Source organism: Echeneis naucrates, chromosome 20, assembly GCF_900963305.1.
Source record: "Echeneis naucrates chromosome 20, fEcheNa1.1, whole genome shotgun sequence".
Taxonomy (NCBI): Eukaryota; Metazoa; Chordata; class Actinopteri; order Carangiformes; family Echeneidae; genus Echeneis; species Echeneis naucrates.
In genome coordinates this window covers 4424640-4443836 of record NC_042530.1, presented here as the reverse complement: position 1 = coordinate 4443836, position 19197 = coordinate 4424640, and the positions used below count along the sequence as shown (strand labels likewise).

Below are 19197 nucleotides of genomic sequence, written 5' to 3'. Positions count from 1 at the left end.
ATGGATCTTGTGTTGTTATTGATCCGGGCCGCAACCCAGCGAAAGTATGTAAGGTGGTGAACGACACTTAAAAAGAGCAAACACTTCCAGACCTCTTCTGTCTCAAAGCCAGATTTCTGTCCGCTTAGATTTTGTTGTTGCCATGTCACTCCACTCCACTGCTGCCAATCCTGCACTCACTCCAGCATCAACGTCCTCCCTGCACAATAACGCCACTGTCTCCATGGTGATGTAGCGGGCACAAACCACCACTACTAGCACCAAAAACTGGCTTTTGCACAAACAAACAAACATACAGATGCCAGGCAAAAATCCCACGGTGCAGTTTTTTTTTTTTTTGTAGCACGCTACTCTGTGTATGAAAATGTATTTGCAGCACTGATGCCTCGTTCCATCTTATCCAGTATTAATGCTGTCTCAGATTACTAGACAGCTTTCCAGCCCCCCTGGGGCCACGAATCTCTTCGACCATAGAATGAGACAGAGGAGGAGAATGAAAGCAAAACCATATAAAACTGCTCTCTAATTGGGGGTGACAAGCACTGATGTTTTATATTTACTGAGTTCTCTGAGAGGCGGTTAATGTCATGATTACAATAAAATGTCAGCTCCCATGACACCTTTGGAAAGGAAGACATGTGAAACAGACCGAAGCCTCTGGCTTCTGGTTGGCTGTCTTTCAGAGTTCATCTGTCTTTCCAGTGTTTTTGTTATGAAGGGAATTTTGGCCGAAGCACAACTTTGTCACCGTCTGATGAACCCTCGTATGTCTTCCATTTCCTATAGATTACCGTTTACCTCGTGTGACCTCGCCGAGGTCTTGCCCAGAAGTACAGATGAGGAACCAGCCCTGCTGCTCTTCAACCCATCAATCAGAGTCTCCAGTCTCCATGAAATGAACCATATGCGGCATGGGTGGGGCACGGAGAGAATACAATGGTTTTATATACTCAGGAGCTCCACGTGTCTTTTCCTGGCTGACTCAACTGGCACATAAACAGTTTAAATGAGGGCAGTTCAAACGCTGGCTTTGGCTTTTAGGTGATTACAAATGCACAGGGGAGGGGTGCATGTTTGGAAAAGGAAATGCTTTGATTTGAGGAGCAGAGAAAAGTAGAGATGACTAAGCATTTAAGACAAGACAGGAGAGTTGTTCTCCCCGTCACCTCAATCCTCCACAACGATTAGCCACCGACAGTGACATAGGAGCCCAATAATAAGCTCTACCTTGGTGGGGGGGGGGGGGGGGGGGGTACTATAGTCCTCAGCATATGGTGCCACTTTAATCTGCAGCCTCTGTCACGACAAATCTTGCTGGTGGACAAGGTTTGATTTGAACTGATTGTATGTGCTACACAACATAAAACAACATAAAAGGTTCTTCATGCCTTCACTGTTTTCAGACGTCCGCAGCGGCATTAAGAAATATCCAGCTTTTAGAAGTTGCCAAGGAAACCTGAGACAAGAGCGTTTCGTTCTCTCTTTCCCCTTTTTTGATTTGATAGACCAACACTTTTCTGGGTGACAGGGAGGTGATTTGCGCCCTTGTTAGCCGGGGTCACACCCTGCCATCCATTACAGGCTCTGAGTAATCCTCATAGGTGAGCCCAGCCTCAGACCTCGTAATCATCAGGCTGACACCTGCTCGCATTGTCCCCTTTCATCACATGACCCCCCCAACCACGGGCTCAGCCAGGCTGGGTTTGCAGGGCTGAGATGCGGCTCCTGGGAACGACTTCTCCTCCTGCCAGACCTTCTCATAATCCTATTAAAGCCAGTCATCTGCACTGCATTAAAAAAAAATGTGCTGATTGATCCTAAAACACAAACCGGTGTGTCCCGTGGATGCTTACGGAGGCGACCTTAACTCACCTGTGTTTCACTTTTTACAAATGGATAGAATACAACACACAACTACAACAAAATTAAACTAATGGCATTTTTCTGCAAGAACTTTTTCAGGCATCTGAAAAAACAAACAAACAAACTAACTAACAGGGGCATTAAAGGGACTGTTGGATGGGGAAAACACAAAGAAAGTGCCCACACAACAGGGGAAAAGTCACTGTTGACTTTCTATTAACTGTCAGGCTCAAAGGACATACCTGTGGAGAAAAAAAAAAAAAAAAATAGTTTCATAGACTGGAGGGGATAAAGTGTTGACTTAAACCCAGCCTTATGACATGCTTCCACAAAAGGCACCAGAGATTTTGAAGTCTTGGCACTTCAGTGCATTTAATCTTTAAATACATCCACAAGTTGATTTATTACACGATTAGAAAATATTACAGCCGATCCAGGAATTATGGTGCAGAACTGAAGGATCAGGCTGTAGTTTAACTTAAGCAGGTGAAATATTTGGCCACAGAGCAGCTTTGCTAAATTTAAAGCCAACACACACACACTTACTTCTTTTGGCTAAATCTCTATTGTATAAGTCGAAGCAGTAGACGAAGAGTCTGCAGCGATGCTAGCAGCTCTGTTAGACTGTAGTTATATTAACACAGGTGCTTGTTCATTCATTCATCTTCTACCACTTATCTGTTTCCGGGTCGCTGGGGGGGTGAAGCTAATCCCGGCTCACAATGGGTGAGGGGAGGGGTCACCCTGGACAGGTCAGCAACACACAGAGACAGACAGAGACCAACAACCACTCAGACCTACACACAATTTAGAGTCACCTGTTAGCCCAAACATGATGTCTTTGGATGGTGGGAGGAAACGGGAGAACCCGGAGGAAACCCACACAAACTCCGCACAGAAAGGCCTCAGGGAACCAAACCTGCGACCTTCTTACTGTGGGGCAACATCGCTAACAACTACGCCGCTGTGCTGCCTGTGGTTACATCTTATCTTGATCTCTGATCACGCTACCTGCTTCACTTACGATGTTCTACCATTAACACTTAAATGACACTCAAAGTAAGAACTCCGCCATTTTGTTTGAATGTGTGGAAAACTACAGAGTCCGGCTTTAACTGAAAAGCTCCTTTGTTCCCATTCAAATCTGACAACAAGCCTTTGCGTGGATCAGCTGCAGTAGGTATTAACTCAGCGTGGCGCATTAGCTCTATCAAATAACACCTAAAAAATCTCAAAAAGATCGCCTTACATAAACACATTTACCGCAGCTTCTTGCTGCGAAGGAACTCAGTGGGGCCTTTCCGGGGCTTGGGTCCCTCTTGGCACAGACAGGGACCATCAGTGGGTGGAGGTGCAGATCGGAGTGGCATGGCTGCAGCTGTGGAATGTGAGGAATTCCCCTTGTAAACACCTCATGCTTGGACGGTCACCACACTCTTATCTCCCCGTGCCCATCGTCCCCTTTAATCATCATAATGGCTAGTTCTTCATTACCAACGCCGGCCCCCCCTTCTTCTTCTATCTGCCTTTCCTGTGGCCTCTGCTCAGTCGGATAGGTGAGGTCACTCCACCACCAAGAACTGAAGCCTTTTGTTGACCTGAGGCATCTCATGGTATATTATTGACCGATACCCCCCAGTGAGCAAACAGAGCCCGCTCTCATACTACTGTATATGGTACAATAGCTTTCAAATGTCAACACCTTGAACAATTTAGCTTTTTTTTTTTGTTTGTTTTGTTTTTTTGCCGCCAAGTCCTGGCTCTCCTGGCTCCTTCTGGTCCTATGGGAATGCTCTTAAGCTGATAGGATCATAAGTATTTGATGTGGGGGGAATTTGTTTTTCCTCTTGAATAGAGCAGCTTTCTCTTGTTTTCTATTCTGGCTTCTCCCCCCGTGGCTCCTGTGTGTGAGCACCATCTCAGCTTCAGTGAAAGACATTTCGAAAGCAGCTGAGGGCCTTGGCTAATGCTACGTGGCATTTAGAAAACACAGGAAAAGAAACCCAGGCACAAGCTGGCTTTTGCTTGGGCCCAAATCCTGTTTTGGCAACGTGGTCTTTTGTCAGGCTGGAGGAAGGTGCAAAGTCCATCCTGAGCACATACTGTGTAGCATGAGGGGCCCGTGGGGGCTGCATTCCTCCTGTACCACTCTCTACCAGTCATGATGGTCGCTTACGTACAAGTATGAAACCCGCTTACAGCTTGTAGCCACATTCCCCAAAAACTTCCCATCAGCTCAGACTTTCTGTGTGAGAGTCAGAAACCAGATTTTCCCTTTTCCTGGAACGTCCCTGATAATTTTGTTGAAGGGAGGTCTGTCGCTCGGGATGGGAAAGCTGATATTTTCCGAGTGTTTTTCATTGTTAACATAGGCTTTTCCTGACATTGGTGATAAGAGAGCAGCTGCAGAGATTGTTCTCCCGCTGTCTCCTGAAAATCCCTCCTACTGCTGACAGTAGACAAGGCAGTGAAATGACTGACAGATACTTTGCCCTTCGTCTTACCGAATTGAGAGATTTGCCGGAGATACCGTGCCATAAATCCTGTCCTCTTCATATCATTCATTCAGTCTCGACTTGATGAGCAGGTGTGATATTTTTGGAAGGTTTTCCTTATTCACATGAACAATCTTTTAAACCTTCTAAGACTGAGGGGACAGACATCATCGGTTCATCGTTCCATTAACTGACTCATTGCTTCATCTATAAAAATGGCTGCAAATCTTGAAAAATACCCATCAAAGAGACAGTGATAACATCTACAAATGACGTCTTTGGTCCAATCAATACATCTTAACAGCTCCAAGGCTGAAACCAAACAGAAGTCTTTCACCATCTTTGCTAAATGGCTTTAACGTCTCCAAGAAAGATCTCCACAAAGTCGTTGGATGGATTGCAAAAAAATAAAATAAAAATAAAAATAATAATAATAAAAAAAATGGTGGCACAGACATTCAAGTTCCCCAGAGGATGAATCCAGCAAACTTTGGTGATTCCCCAACTTATCTGGCAGCTTCACATTTGTCACTTCCACATCTACCAAACAGACAAACATTCATGTTCCCCCCGTATGGATCGTAATAACTTTGTTTAACTTGGCCTTTTTCTAAAGCTATCGTCAGAGTTACTTCAACAGAGAGTTAGGTTGAAGCACAACAACCTCCAAAACTAAAACAACAACACTGTGGTCATGGAACTGGACGCGATTTCACACCACACCAATGAAATGAAACAGATTCCAAACTGCATCGCACATCCGCCACCGAATATTTTCAATTAAATAAAACATGAGAAAGATGCTCGGGGGATAACAAATCCAAAACTAAACGGCAGAAGTGTCAGCATTGTTTGATATCTCTCTGGACTTGTGACTGATCTGTGCAGCCTGTGTGCACGAAGCATAAATGTCCTCATTAGCGCTAAGTGCTTTCCTCATATGTTCCCTAATACCCATTCATGGTATCACAGCATGTCAGCTCACCCCGAGGATGCTGTCAGCTACAGATGTCAATACCCCTGCTGACCCCACTCCCTCCCCCCACCAACGCACACATGGCACTGGAGGATTGCCCCCCTCCAGAACAAAGGCGTGGGGGGGGGGGGGGGTTCTGTGGAGAGCATGCAGCCAAACATTCCCGTCACAATGGGGAGACGGGCTGGCAGGTTCAATCAGTGCACACTTTAAGCTGTGGTCCAACACAAAGCTGGAGGTCCACATTGAAAAGAGGCATTCGGCCACGCCGGGGTGTTCGTGGTGGTCGTGGGTTTTAAGAGTTTCTCCTATTGTCTGCCTTGTAGCTGCCATGTTGCCTGAGACATCAAGCACTTGAAACTCCTTTGGATCGACATCTTCAACTTAAGAGACTGACGGCTTTCTCCATTTTCAAAAACTTTCACATTTTCATATTAGGGAGTAAAGATGCGCCCGTCGTCAAGAACCATTAAATTCAAATCTTTACCACCAATCTCCACAACGATTGTGTCCACCAAAGTTCAGGACACCGTTTTCGTTATTTCATCACAGGAGACTGTGACTGTGTTCAATCCCACACAAGAAACATGAGCAAAGCAAAACGGGACCATTTGTTCTCTCTTTCCCAGTAAAACTGAGGCTTTCTGGGAAGCTTCCAGAGAAATGCCCAGCAGCAGCTGAACTTCTGGTGTCGCCTTCCTCTAATCATGAAGCACATGGATGATGCTCTGAGCTCATGGAGCCTGGCTTCATGTGGCAGCGTTAGTTGGATGGATGGAAGCTTCACCAACAAACAACAAACAACAACAACAACAACTGAAGCCGGGTTTCGGATCAGGTGCAGGATGTGTCGTTACCAGTGAGGGGGAAATACAGCAGAGGCGCAGCAGAGCCGGATAAAATGATGGACTCACCTATGAGAGAAGGTGCGCCGTAAACGTCGGGTACTCGGCGTGTCCCGGCAGAAATGCAACCTGAACGCCGCCGCCACTCTTCACACCGTCGGGGCGCACATGTTTCCGGTGCCCGCCGGGAAATGTCACAATCACGCGCTGCAGCCGGGAGCCGGTGGAGCTCTCCGGGCGGACCGTCCCCGTCTTTTCGCCCCCCCCCCCGGGGAGAAGCGTCACGGTGCGCGGGGTGCCACGTCTCCCACCAAACCCAGAAATCTATCGGAGCAGACACCTTCCCCGTCCTCTCCGGCTGCGTGACCGGCTGCCGGCGGCGCTCCTCGATGCGTGGTGCGCAATTAAGAGGCGCGCAGGACGCCGGTGCCTCCCACCACAGGAGGCTCCGGGAGGCTCCGGCTCAGCTCGGTGGACGGACCGGGAATTTTAATGAGGACTGCTGCAGAGTGTCGGGCTCTCTGCTCCTGACGGGGAAACCTTAAAGTTACCTCACAGGAGAGGAGGCCTCCCTCCCACACTGTCAGTCAGAGAAGTGGGAGGTTAGTTCGCTCTGGGTCGACACCTGTTGGTTAAAAAAAAAAAAATAAAAAAAAAAAAAATTAATTAAAAAGGTGTAAAGAGATATTACAGCTGATGGCTAGTCGATTAATTGTGCGTGTTTCAAATCATTAACTTATTAAAATATTTCTCAAATCTTCCAATCTTTCTTTGCTTGTTTCATTATCATCCAAAACGTTTTTTTATTTCAATCAGACATTGAGGATATAATTTAGTCTTCGTGTTTAATTGGTGCTCGTATTTCTAAATGGAGAAGATAATGAACACGGTGGCTGCAGCTGCTCTTTGCATGAGCATCACTTGAAATGAGGCAAATGTCCTTGCACATCTTTTACTTTGACCATTTGATAAGATCAGTTTTTTAGAGACCAATTGATGAGGTCTCAAGAAGTGTTAGCATAAAAAAAAATACTCCTTTTTTTTTGTTGTTATGAATCACTTTACCTTTCTAGCCTTTAAATCTGAACCTATTTCCAGTTGCATTTAGGTGACCTGTGCAAACATCTTTGTTATTCACGGTTAGGGTTAGTAGTATTAGGTAGTATGCATTGTCATGCCATTGTTTGGTCTTTCTGTGTGGGTCTCTACAAGGGACCTCGGGCAGTTCCTGTGGCCCCTGGAGTCTGAGTCATGCTCCTCCTGTCAGCACAGCTCAACCCGGAGTCTGTCAGCTGCTCCATCTATTCTGACCTTAAACCACTTCTCCATCCATATGGGAGGGGCCAGGGGCCTCCAACCTCAGCTGGCACCCTGGCACGAAACAGCACATCACTGCAGCCAACGCCTAAGCCGACAGTGGGTAAACAAAATCTGGTGTTTACGGCCAGGGGAGCTAAAAGAAAGAGCCAATACGAGAAACTCCCGGGGACTGGGAAGGGAAGAGGTTGTTTGTGTGATCCAGGCGCACATCAATTTCACATGCTGGATGACTTCTGGTTTAGAAATGATTAAAGACAGTGGTACTATAAACACAGGAGCTTCTGCTTTGTTTAAATGTATAACATATAAATAATAATCGTATTTCTAACAGGAAGCCATTCCGAAGCTTTTTACATCTTATCTGAGGAAATTAGACTTTTTCTCTCAGATATGATCTGTAACTCCAGCCTGAATCATACAGTGACTGTCTGCTGCCCCGTCCTGACCAGAAAACATCATTGCACCTAATTACAAAACGTGACTCAACATTTTCTGCAGACCTTCATTGAGTCATGCATCAAAGCTACTGCCTACAGTGCAGGCAACAGCAGCTGCAGTGGTCTCACATAAAAATAACAGACAGAACCAGTGCTACATTTATTTTATTTTCATACATGACATAAAAGAAAATCTCATTTACACAATTTTTTTTTTACAGGGAGGAGAATTATGGCAACAACATTCAAGATTTACGGTTTCACGTCAGACGGCTCTTTTTCAGCCTGGAGGTCTCAGCTGCTGCTTTACGTTTACGTGACGGAGTGCCGAGAGTCTCCTCAGGAGGCGCTTCACTCAGGTAATACAGCTCAATAGGAGGAATCGGCTCCTGGAGGACACAAAAAGGACAGCGTTGTAAATTAAAGCCACTACTTTCACCTGATAAAGAAACTGATATTACCACACAGAGAGATCTGACTTCTTTCAGAAGAAGAAAGTGGAAATTTCTGTGACATAAAAAGTATCTCATAGTATTCATTGACATCTTACACACATAGAATTCCTGAACAAAACATTTGTTGGAATCCATTTCTGTCATGTTTTGTAGCTCTGTCAAAACTAAAGCTTTAAATTAGACCAATGATGTTTCTGAAGGTCTCTGCTAACCTGCATCAGGTAGTCTGCAATGTACTCTGGCTTCAAGCAGGTGACGCCTTGAGAGGTAGCCTCAGATACATCGACTCTGAAGTCTGTGGGCTTAAGCCGACTGAAGTCTGCAAACAGGTGAGTGGCGTCTTTGTACAACAAGGGAGAAGGACTGGGCAAGACCTGGAGAGAGGAATTAAGAAAGAGACGTTCAGCTTCAACATCTGAAAATTTTGTGGGGAGAATTCTGTCAATCAGATTTTTTTACATTTCCATGCCAGCTCTTCATTTTATTAGAGAAGAAAAATTCTCAGTTTCAATAATTGTTTCAAGGATTCATGCAGCATTTACAGAGGTCAGCCACTCTGAAACCACACGTACAGATATTCCCTCCACGGTTCAATGTGCTGTCTAAATATCTTTTGAATGATGAACACCTGACTTTACATTTAGGACACCAAATAAAGAAGAACCAACCTTCGCTCCACCAGACTGCAGTAACCGCCTGAAGCCTGATTCTCTGCTCTGGTCGATGTTCAGCATCACTGTCCAACCGCTGAACGCACCCTGAAAAATAAAGGATAATTTTGAGGAGAGAAAAAGCCCATTTACATGCTCAGGAAGTGCATGATGCAGTAAGAATGCCATTAACAGAGAACGAGCCCTGTAGTGTACCCCTTCTTCAGAGCGCCTCTGGAGGGTTTTCCTCCAACGCATGGCAGCCAACGCCAGTCTCCTCTGCTGGGTGGTGATGGAGGGCAACGCATCCAAGATGGAGCTACTGCCCCACTCATACTCATCTTCCTGGAACAATACGACAGAGATATAATCCTATTCAAATTTAAAATAACCCTGTAATTGAGTGAGGATGAGTGAAAACCTGCGCTAATGCAACATTTTCTACATACAGAAACAAACCTGTCAAAAATCATTGACTGAACGCAGCACAAACTTTAAACTTCATATACTGAAGATCTGCTTTAATATTATTCCAAGTGGTCAGTGAACAATCATTCACATATGAATATAATATTGAAATAACATTATTTAAAAACATAAAAAAGATTGAAAATATTGAAAAAAAATATTGAATATTGAAGATATTTTTATTTTAAAATGTCTCCAATTTCGATTCTCTTCTAAAAGATGACTCATAGTTGCTTTCTGTTAAGGAACAAAATTTGAACATTCTGACCTGAATGAAGCAACCCACAGATCGACAGGCCTCCAGATACGAGCGGTGCAGTATCCATTTACCGGCTGCCATTGCTGCCAGGTACTTTTCGTTGCGCAGAGGAGTCCCAACGATGATGTGGGAGCAGCTGGGGTCAAATGACTGCTTGTCCAGGACAACACCACCTAACACCAAACAGAAAGAGACAATGACACTGAAGGCACAAACATACACAGGATAAACTCCATCTCAGCAGGAGCTAGATTATTGCAGTTCCTGCCAGATTCCTCAAAAAGCTGAATGTCATCCAGGCCCTTGAGCAATACATTCATCTCTACCTGCTGAGTCTGCATTGGCTGCTCTGCTTGAACACTGCGACCTTTCATGACAAAATTACATAATGAATCTAAAAGTTTTCTAATTTAGGAATGTATTCAAATGAACTCCTCTGATGCATGTTGAGAGAATATACTCTGCAATATTCAATAATGTTGTGAGCAGTGACTAATTTGATGATGTTGAGCTTCTGCTTGGAGGAAATATTCACAGACCCCCGAGGCAGATCCTGTTTTTTAGTCATCAGGGTTTAGTTCATGTGACTTCTGTGATTTGCTGCCTTTTTTTTTTTTACAGCATGATGAAACACTTTTAGCTCTAATTAGCTATGAGACTCACCAAGTTCCTCTACGAGATGACTGTAATCAATGCGCTCCTGAGGGCTGAGGGAGGAGAGCTGAAATCTGGGAGGCTGCTTTTCTTCCTCTTCCTGAGAGAGAGAAACTACTTTTTAGCTTGATTGAAAGAATAGACAGAGGGTCCATAATACAAATATGTAGTTTTGTGATACAGTTTGAGTTGAAAAGGCCAATTTCTAAAAATTAATTTAGATCAAGACCTTGCTAATATGAATCCTTACCTGTGGCTCTGGTGCTACTGGGGGGTTGGCAAGAGGGAAGGCGATGCTTGGGGCTTTAGGAGTGAGGATGACATTTTCTATCTGTTTTGATGGCGGGGTTGGGACTTTTTGACCCATATGCTGGTCAATGACATCACAAGCAGCTGGAACAGAGTGAGTGATTTATTACCACTCTTTTCTCCATTAGACATATTTATTTTGTCATACAGATAAAGAAGCTGTAGCAAATGTGAAAACTAAGATAAGTGTATATTTCCATTTAGTGCAGATGGGGATCTCTTACCCATCTCCACCAGCTCAGAATCTGTCATGGAGACCCTGTTGTTGGGGCTGTCTTCTGCACTGGGGGGAGGAGGAGGGATCTGGGGCTCTGAGTACTGCGAGGGACTACCAGGCCACTGTAAATTGTCAGCCAGCTTGGCCCTCTCCTCCCTGGCCGTAGGGTCATCCCAAACTATTTGCTCACTCTGGGATGGCTCTGTGTTCACGTCCATGGCTGCTTCTCTGGAAACCCTGGAATCAGGACAGGCTAGTGGGTAAAATTTAACTTTGCAGATGTAGAGTCAGATATTAGACCAATCTTTGGCTTCTTTACCTCAGAGCCTCTAGGGTACGTCTGCTGCCAGCTCGACTGCCTCGGCTCCCGTCGGGTGTGTTAGGCCCCGAATCAGCACTTCCAGTTGCCATCCTGCTGAGTCGGACTGAGGTGCGCCTCCCTGTCGTCAATTTAGTGGCTGACATGATCTCCTGGAGTTGTCTCTGCAGATTTTTTCTCATTTCCAGAGTCTCTGAAATACCTGGAAAATGAAAATCCAGAAAATTAAAAAGCTCTATATGTGTATAACTCCATTGTGTAGCCATAAAAGCTTTAGTGGAACTAAATGACAGCTGGAGAAAAAAATACCCACCAGTCCTTTCTGCAGTATCATTCATCTCATCTTGATCTACACTTCCATCACTTACACGACGTAACGTTGTAGCCCCTTCTGTGGCATTGTGCTCAGACTGAGGAACAGATAAAAGAATGAAATGGGAAACATAACCTATATAAAATATTGATTCTCATGAGAAATTCTATTGTACTCCAACAGTCCTGAACTTGCAGAGAAAACACTCATTTATTACACTCACTTTGCTGTCTTTGGCTTCAGCGATGTCTCTGAGTTGTGTTCGTGTTAAAGGCGGAGACCTCTGAGAACTGGGCACCTGGCTCAGGTTTAGGCTCATCTTGGGGTTGTAATTGAAAGGATACAGAGACTCGGGGACATGCCTCTGCTCCTCAGCACACTGCACAAACAGCAGGGGCTGATTGTTAGTGTGTGCAACACATAACTGCAAACAAATGTGTAAGAGGTTTCTCAAAAATTAATTGAACAAAACAACCATGAGGGGAAACGTGTCTGAAACTCCCGTCTGACCCCAAAATTTGCATATCAAAGCAGCTGCTGATGATGGAATGATAATTATTTACTCCCACTGATCTGAGAGAGGAAAAGAAAACTGAGGCACAAATATGAACCTAAATTAAATCAAGTGTGTCTTAATGTTACCTCATGGACCTTTTGAAAGATAAGATTTCTTTACCTGACATGATTTAAACTTTTTTTTAGGAAAATAAAAATGTTTTTACTTTGCAAAGAGGCTCAGGGACAGTTCTGAAGCATTGGCCCTGATCCTTTTTTAATCTGGGTTTATTTACTCAGGTTGTAGAAGAGCAGCTGCCGGGAACTGAAGGCTGAAATACACCTGAGTGTCAAAATGTTTTTCTATATATTATATCTATATATCTATATCTGTATATCTTGCCTCTTGCCAGATTGTAGTGAGACAATGAATTGTATTTAAGCAAATAGGTGGGACTCTACACCATAGATTATTAGTAGAAGTCTCTCTTAGTTTGAGCTCTATTTATATTGTCTAGTGGGAAACGTACAGCTTCCAGCCAGTACTGGGAGACCACATGCAGTCCTCTCTCCTTCACTGCTCTGTATTCCCGGGTGTTGTCCCCCACACGGCCGTGGTAGATGTAGTGAGTCACTGTATCATCACAAGCCCACCTAAAAACATAGAGATGTGTATTATTTCCATTCATATTAAGTACATTAATATCTAAGAAGAGTTTGGAAAACTTTTTGAATACCTGAAATCAGCTCCAAGCGAGGCAGCTATAGCATTTAGTTCACTCTGCATTTTGCTTAGCTTCTTTCCAACACAAATCACAACACCGGTCAGGGGCCCTGCCTCTCTCTCAGGAGCCTTTTACACAAAATCAGTTCAAAATTTGCATTAACTTAAAAAGCATTTCATATACTGTGTGCTAGTTAGAGTTTGTGTAATGTATCGTGGCTACTAAGTTTACCTCCTCCGTTGTCTTAGTAAACTGTGGGCTAGCCGAGACTGCTTGCATATCTGAGACTGTGCTGCGGCTGCTATTGGCCAAAGCCACCTTTAAGTTCCTGTTGATGACATCAGTCAGTGGAGTCTCCACCTTTTCTCCTGGCTTGGATCTCCCACCTGGAGTCTCCAAAGCTCCTAGTGCATCCTAAAAAAATAAATAAAATAAATCAGACCATGTATTATCCAACAGATGTTGGTGCACATTTATTGCAATGAGTCTGAGCAAAACACCTAATTCCATCACTCTGAAGATTTCAGTCAGTCCTAACCTTGATGTCGAAAGAGGGCCTGAAGAGCTGGTCTCTGCTGAGGAAACGAGAGGGAGTGTCCAGCTGCAGTGAAGCCTCCTTTTGAAGTGGCTTCCTTCTGCCTGCCTCTTCAGTTTGTTTAGGGGTGCTGATATCTTCTTTGGGTTTCATCTCATCCAAAACAGAGCGGAACACTTTGCTTTGAAAGCGACCTAAATCCAGCGGGGTAACGGCCTTCCCGCTCTGGACACCCAGCAAAGGAATCTCTGGGGACAAGCTACGTGGAGGAGGCATGGTTGGCTTCTGAGAAACACCAACAAAACTCTCTTCATCTCTGTCTGTGGAGGGGAAAACAGACATGTCTAAATACAACATATCCGTGGGCAACACGAGGTCTGGACTTTAACTACTTGAAATTTGACTTTATTTCTTCAAGTTAGTCAAAATAATTTTTAATAATCAAACGAGCTATTGGATAAAGACTAATTTATATATGACATCAGGTGATGAAAAGATCAGGATCAAAAAGCCTCCAGACAACACAGTTATTGAAATAGCTTCTTACCCGGAGAAGGTGGCAGGTCAACTAGAAATCGCTCTTCTTCCATCTTCTTGCCAGCCAGAGCAGACTCAAATATCCACCTCATGGTGACAGCAGGAAGCCCCCATTTCTTCGCCGCCTGGTACTTTGTGCCTTCGGGGCTCTGCAACACGAGATGAGTGCTGGCCAGCATGCCTTTCTTTTGATTAGCCAAGCGCACAAAGTAATCCTGAACACTATGGGTGGGAGCAAAGAAAAGATGTAAATTTAGAGAAAATGTGTAAGCCACTTGAGTGTAAAAGCTATGCAGCGGAGTGTGATTCTATGACTGTGCAATGTTTATACCATGTAGATTAAAAATAGAACATGGCTTGTGTGTGGTCAAGATAGTCATACTTGGCTCCGAGGTGCTTGGCCAGCTCAACCAAAGACTCTCTCTCTGCTCCAGTAAACTGGCTGACAGAAAGAACACAATCTTTGAGAGGTAAGCGCCCTTCCATCACAGGAACAGGGGTGAACAAGGGGTTGGAAGAAAGCTGCAGAACACACTCCTTCTCCACACACATGGCCTAAAAAAAGAGCGCCACATAGCAATTAGCTGTCAAACTCACACAGCTCAATTTCTGAGTACACAAATTATAATCAAACTTCCATTAATGTATGAATCATTCAGTTGATAAACACATGTTTTGTCCACTTGTCTTCTCTTTAGACGTCAAAAGAAAACTGTATAACTGATCTTACCAGCCAGGTATCAGTGACCACCTCGTCCACTGTGGCCTCCACCGAACAGCCCAACAGTGGCACCACAGCATAGTCGGCTACAACTCGTACACGACCCGTCAGTATCCTCCCTCCATGTTCTGTCACCAGCAGAGACAGCTGGTCTTCGGCCTCACTTCCAAAGCCCACAAGAAGGAAACATTTCCCAGCAAACAGCCCCGCTTCACTGGACTCATGCATGGTTGAGTCTTGCTCTGGTCCTCTGGTCTGGTTTGATGCCAAGGGTTGAGGTTCTACAACTGAGCTACTCATAGATTTCCTGCTCCTGCTCTCTGTTGCTGGTGGGGGCATGTCAACTGTTGAGTTATAGCCAAAAAAGATGTAATGACCAGGCTTCAGCTGACTTAAACATTAACCGATTGAAATATAATCACAGAGACACCTACGTACCTATCGTTGGGTCATCGTCCATGTACTGTGACAGCAGATCCTCCTCTGCTCTCTTTTGCCTGGGAGTATTAGGACTGGCCACTGGGGGACCATTTGATGTTCTGGAGTTGGAAATGTGATGGGTCGACACAGATACAGAAGCCACAGCAGGGGGCATACAGTCAGGATGGAGGTAGCCTGATTCTGGGAGTAAACTGCCTTTAGTGAAGCTGTCCAGCAGCCACTGCACTGTTACGACATGGGGCCTGGAAGTAACACACAGATGTAGCATCAGCCACATTTAAATTATGTAATGTACTGTTTTCACTCAAAGAGCTCTGCATTTTCTTGATGTTGTAAACCACATCAAAGATACATTCGTCTCAAGTTATTGCTTTTTTTGATTGATTTTTGATACAAACAAATACATTTGAAGTTACCTGAGATCTACCAAAAGGCAAAGTTTTTTACAGTTTTTTTGGTTTGAAAAGGTAAAAAAAAAAAAAAAAAAAAAAAAAGGGCCAAATCTTGAACTCAGAAAATGATTAATATTATCAAAAATAGTACTCTCTTGATTTCAGACCTGTGAGTCACTTTAGAGAGAAAGTTCTTGAGGTCTTGATCCATCTCTCCCATGACCACATGTGTTAGCTCCTCACTGGGCTGGTTGAAGCGCAGACCTCCAGCCGTGTTGACAAGACGCCGCAGCTTCTCCAGTTTCTTCCCTGGCAGGCCGCACAAATACAGCTGTGTAACATTTAACAAATTAAATAAAATCAACGATTATCAGTCAGCAAATTTTTCCATTCAATTTGAGCAATAGGAATTCCACAGCCTCTACAAAAAGAAAGCTTTTACATACCTTGCAGCCATCCAGTATATCATCAGTAGGACAGACGGTGAGGTCCAGACTGTCTATAGGGTCAGGAGCCTCAAGACGGCTGATTGTTCCATTGGTGAGGGCTGTGTCATTTATTGTCATGCTAGCATTGACAGAAATGTGGCTCACACCCAACAGGGACGGACCTTCTACAATTAAAATAAAACAGGCTTCACTGAAATATGCTCAATTTCTGATGTGGCAAATCAGAAACACTGGCATAATGTAATTATATAAAACATAAATCAAATGGTCCACCCATCAGTAACTCACCCTCCTTCTTGCCGGTGCCGGTGGGGGTGGAAGTGTGTGGTCTTGTGGTCTTTGATGCATCGCGCTCAACAGTGTACCTGCTTTCGTCTTGACAAAAGCCTTTCTCTATACTGTCAAACAGCCAATGCAGGGACACACAATACACATTCCACTTCCGAGCGCACTCATACTTCTGTCCTGCAACGAATACAATTAAGAATCCAAGTAAGATCAATGAGTGTCTAATGTCAAGGAAAAAAGCTAAAATTACAGGATTTCACAGTCCTATCACAAACTACAGAAAGCTTTAATCTTAAAAAAATTAGCGGTTGACCTACCTGTTGGTTCACTAACGATGAGATGTGTACACTCATTCATTTTGAGCTGACCTGTGTAGTTAGCTCCATGCAGCTCACAGAGCCGCTGCACCTCTTTACGTTCTTGGCTGGAGAGGCCTGTCACACACACAGTACAGCCATACAGCACAGGACACAGATAGTCCTCTATGGGTAGATCTGTATACCTGAACAAACTGAAGGATGCAGAGAGAAGAATCGCTCTGAACATTTTTCATATTTTCAATAGCCATATTTTTTTTACGATATATAAATAAAACTGCTATGAGGCAACCAGGTTCCTAAAACATGTCATGCAAACATTAGCAAGGACATGCAAGTGCCACTAACACAGTACCTGTCCTGAGATCTGTCCCAGCAGGCTTTGACCCATGTGGGCAGCAGAATGGGTTTGCCAAGGCTGGCAGCTACCAGGTATTTCTTGCTGCCCACCTCTCCTGCTATCAGGTGTGTGACAGACACATTTAGGTCAAGATACACCCGTCCACCCATCAGTTGCACCAAATCCATCACTTCTCCCTGCAGAGAGTCAAAAATTCAGACGTACACATACAAAAAACCTTAAGACAATCCACTGGCTTCTGAACCCAAAGCCAATTAAAGAAGTTGGAATGCTTTTGGAAAACCATTACCTTCATTACATTTTATCTGTTCATTCTAATTATACTTTATCGTTCACATCCCAATGTGCGTGGCATTTATTCAGCTAGTGAGATTTTCAAAAGAGCATCAATCTACAAAGAAGGAGATGCAGTGAGCTGACCCGTGCTGTTTTATCCAGACTGGTGCAGGAAATGGTGATGTCAGCCATGGCCATACTATAAACAGGCTTCTCTGCTTTGGGAACACATCGCTGATGCTGCAGGCAGTACAACACCACTAGTGGACTCACAACTCGGCAGCCAAGCTACACAACGAAAGACACAGTGAGAAAGATAAGACTCCATCTCCATGATTGCCTTTTAACCAAGTCCGCTGAGACGCTGCTGAATGGATGTAAGAGGTCAGACCTTCTTGCAGTGTAGAAAGGCTGAAGAGGTGAAGCTGCTGAACACAAACAGAGACCTATCCTTCTGGTCCATCTGTAAAACTTCATCCTCATCGATGGTTCTGAAGTGTTTCTCAGACTGCAGCTCCTTAATGGCCTGAAAACATATATATATATATATATATATATATATATATATATATACACACACACACACACACACACACACATACGATCAACCACAACCACAATAAAAGTAAAGCAATGGCCAAACATCAACAATACGTTTCAGATAGATTCAGTAATTCACCTCATAAGCCTTGGCAGCATATTCTGTTTGTTGTCCTTTGCTATCCACAAACTTCACAACGAAACCTTCTCTGTCTCCTTTAGACATGGTGAACCTGTTTAAGCACCAAAAACGAGACTTCCCCATGAGCAGCTGCAGCAATCATAGTTTGTGACTGCAATTCTTTTTGTAAAGATTCATTTTAAACATCGAGCAGCCAAATACGAACCTACCGACAATCACTTTAACTGAAGGATACCTACCACCTCTTGATGGACTGTGACAGGAATCTGTATGAAGTCTAACAGGTCATTTGTACAGAAAAAATCATCAGGATCAAAACAAACGATCAAATTTTTTCTGTCCGTATCGGCGCTAACTTCCTTGAAAGGAACCGGTTAGCTAACATAAAAAAAAAACAAACTAAATATAATTTAGGATTTAAGTTAAAATACGCAACAAAAACAATTATTTACACAGTCATAGAGAAACTGCTACCAGTTTCAACTGAACTGACGAAATAATTCAATATTTTTTTCATTATTTAATGATAACTGCTCGGCGAGACTGAAGCGTATGCTTTATTATTCGCGCCTCCAGCGTCATTTCCGGTGCTCCCTCTTAATGCGACCGTGTGGAACCAGCCTCCAGTGTTTAATATATCCGCAAAAAAATAAATAAATAAATAAACACAAAAAACCGAGTTCCCACACATGGAGAGGATATTATGAAAGTAAACCAGAGAAATGAATCTGTCATCTGTTTGGTGCAACCTATTTGACAGGAGCTTTCTAAACGCTTTCAAAAGAAAAAAAAAATCATGCAACCAGTTATTGTAATTTAAGTAGAGAATATTAAATCCTCTCATGTGAAATCCAGTGATGTCTGTGAGCAAAATTTATTTTAATTGCACAGCCATAGCCAGGATTCAGCCTTATGGCCTGTTCTAAAATAATCTTTAATGTTGTTAAACTCTGTAATTATACTCCCTTTATCTTGGTGGAAATAAAGCTGTTGAGATTTAAGGATTTATTTTTTGTTGTCCCAGAAGCAAAGGTAAAAAATGTATATATTTACAAAAAACGCAAAAGATGAGAAAGGATGCTTTGTACTGAACGCAGCTTCTGGCTACTTTCCATCGATAGTCCCTGGGCAGGTAAATGAGGACATTATAAGTGAACCAAATGTTTAATGCTGTAAAGCCATAAAATTCACAGAAAAAAAAAATATTGTCCTCAGTGGTAGCTATAGGCCTGTTGTCAATTGAAAGTCATGTTTTCAATTTGTTGACTCCACTCAGAAAAAATACAAACAAATAAATTCACGAATTAATTTTCTTCTTCAGCTGATGATCATTTTAAGCTTCTCACTTCTTTTGGGAATATCCAGCTCCATTTGTTAAAACGTGTTACCTGGACAACA

At 43.6% G+C, this 19197-nt stretch overlaps 2 protein-coding genes across 2 annotated transcripts in view; both read right to left on the bottom strand.

Annotated features, from left to right (window-relative positions):
* Nucleotides 1-7373, bottom strand: part of tmem108 (transmembrane protein 108) — a 39879-nt gene extending 32506 nt beyond the window's left edge. The window contains exons 1-2 of the mRNA XM_029528870.1: nt 7245-7373; nt 6249-6804 (exon numbers count right to left, since the gene is read on the bottom strand). The gene's annotated coding sequence lies outside the window, so the exon portion shown is untranslated. The remainder of the gene's footprint in view (nt 1-6248; nt 6805-7244) is intronic.
* A 712-nt stretch (nt 7374-8085) lies between these two features.
* topbp1 (DNA topoisomerase II binding protein 1) lies at nt 8086-17937 on the bottom strand. Its single transcript, XM_029529152.1, has 27 exons — nt 17797-17937; nt 17509-17643; nt 17262-17405; nt 16836-17017; nt 16481-16674; nt 16164-16340; nt 15873-16039; nt 15594-15757; nt 15032-15276; nt 14603-14937; nt 14255-14427; nt 13883-14094; nt 13339-13655; nt 13032-13214; nt 12813-12928; nt 12606-12729; nt 11804-11959; nt 11581-11677; nt 11268-11469; nt 10956-11185; nt 10673-10815; nt 10432-10522; nt 9778-9941; nt 9258-9386; nt 9060-9149; nt 8604-8765; nt 8086-8325 (listed from the first exon to the last, which is right to left on the bottom strand). The coding sequence occupies exons 1-27, from the start codon at nt 17920-17922 to the stop codon at nt 8197-8199; spliced, it is 4587 nt and encodes a 1528-aa protein (XP_029385012.1). The 5' UTR covers nt 17923-17937; the 3' UTR covers nt 8086-8196.
* Between the last annotated feature and the right edge of the window lie 1260 nt (nt 17938-19197).

Excerpts from the sequence above, each read along its gene's own strand:
- topbp1 (XM_029529152.1), bottom strand. The coding sequence starts at position 17,922 with ATGGGGAAGTCTCGTTTTTGGTGCTTAAACAGGTTCACCATGTCTAAA. Across the intron at positions 16,675-16,835 it reads TGGGACAGATCTCAGGACAG|TTTGTTCAGGTATACAGATC; the intron begins GTACTGTGTTAG and ends TGCATCCTTCAG. Across the intron at positions 16,341-16,480 it reads CATCGTTAGTGAACCAACAG|GACAGAAGTATGAGTGCGCT; the intron begins GTAGGTCAACCG and ends TATTCGTTGCAG.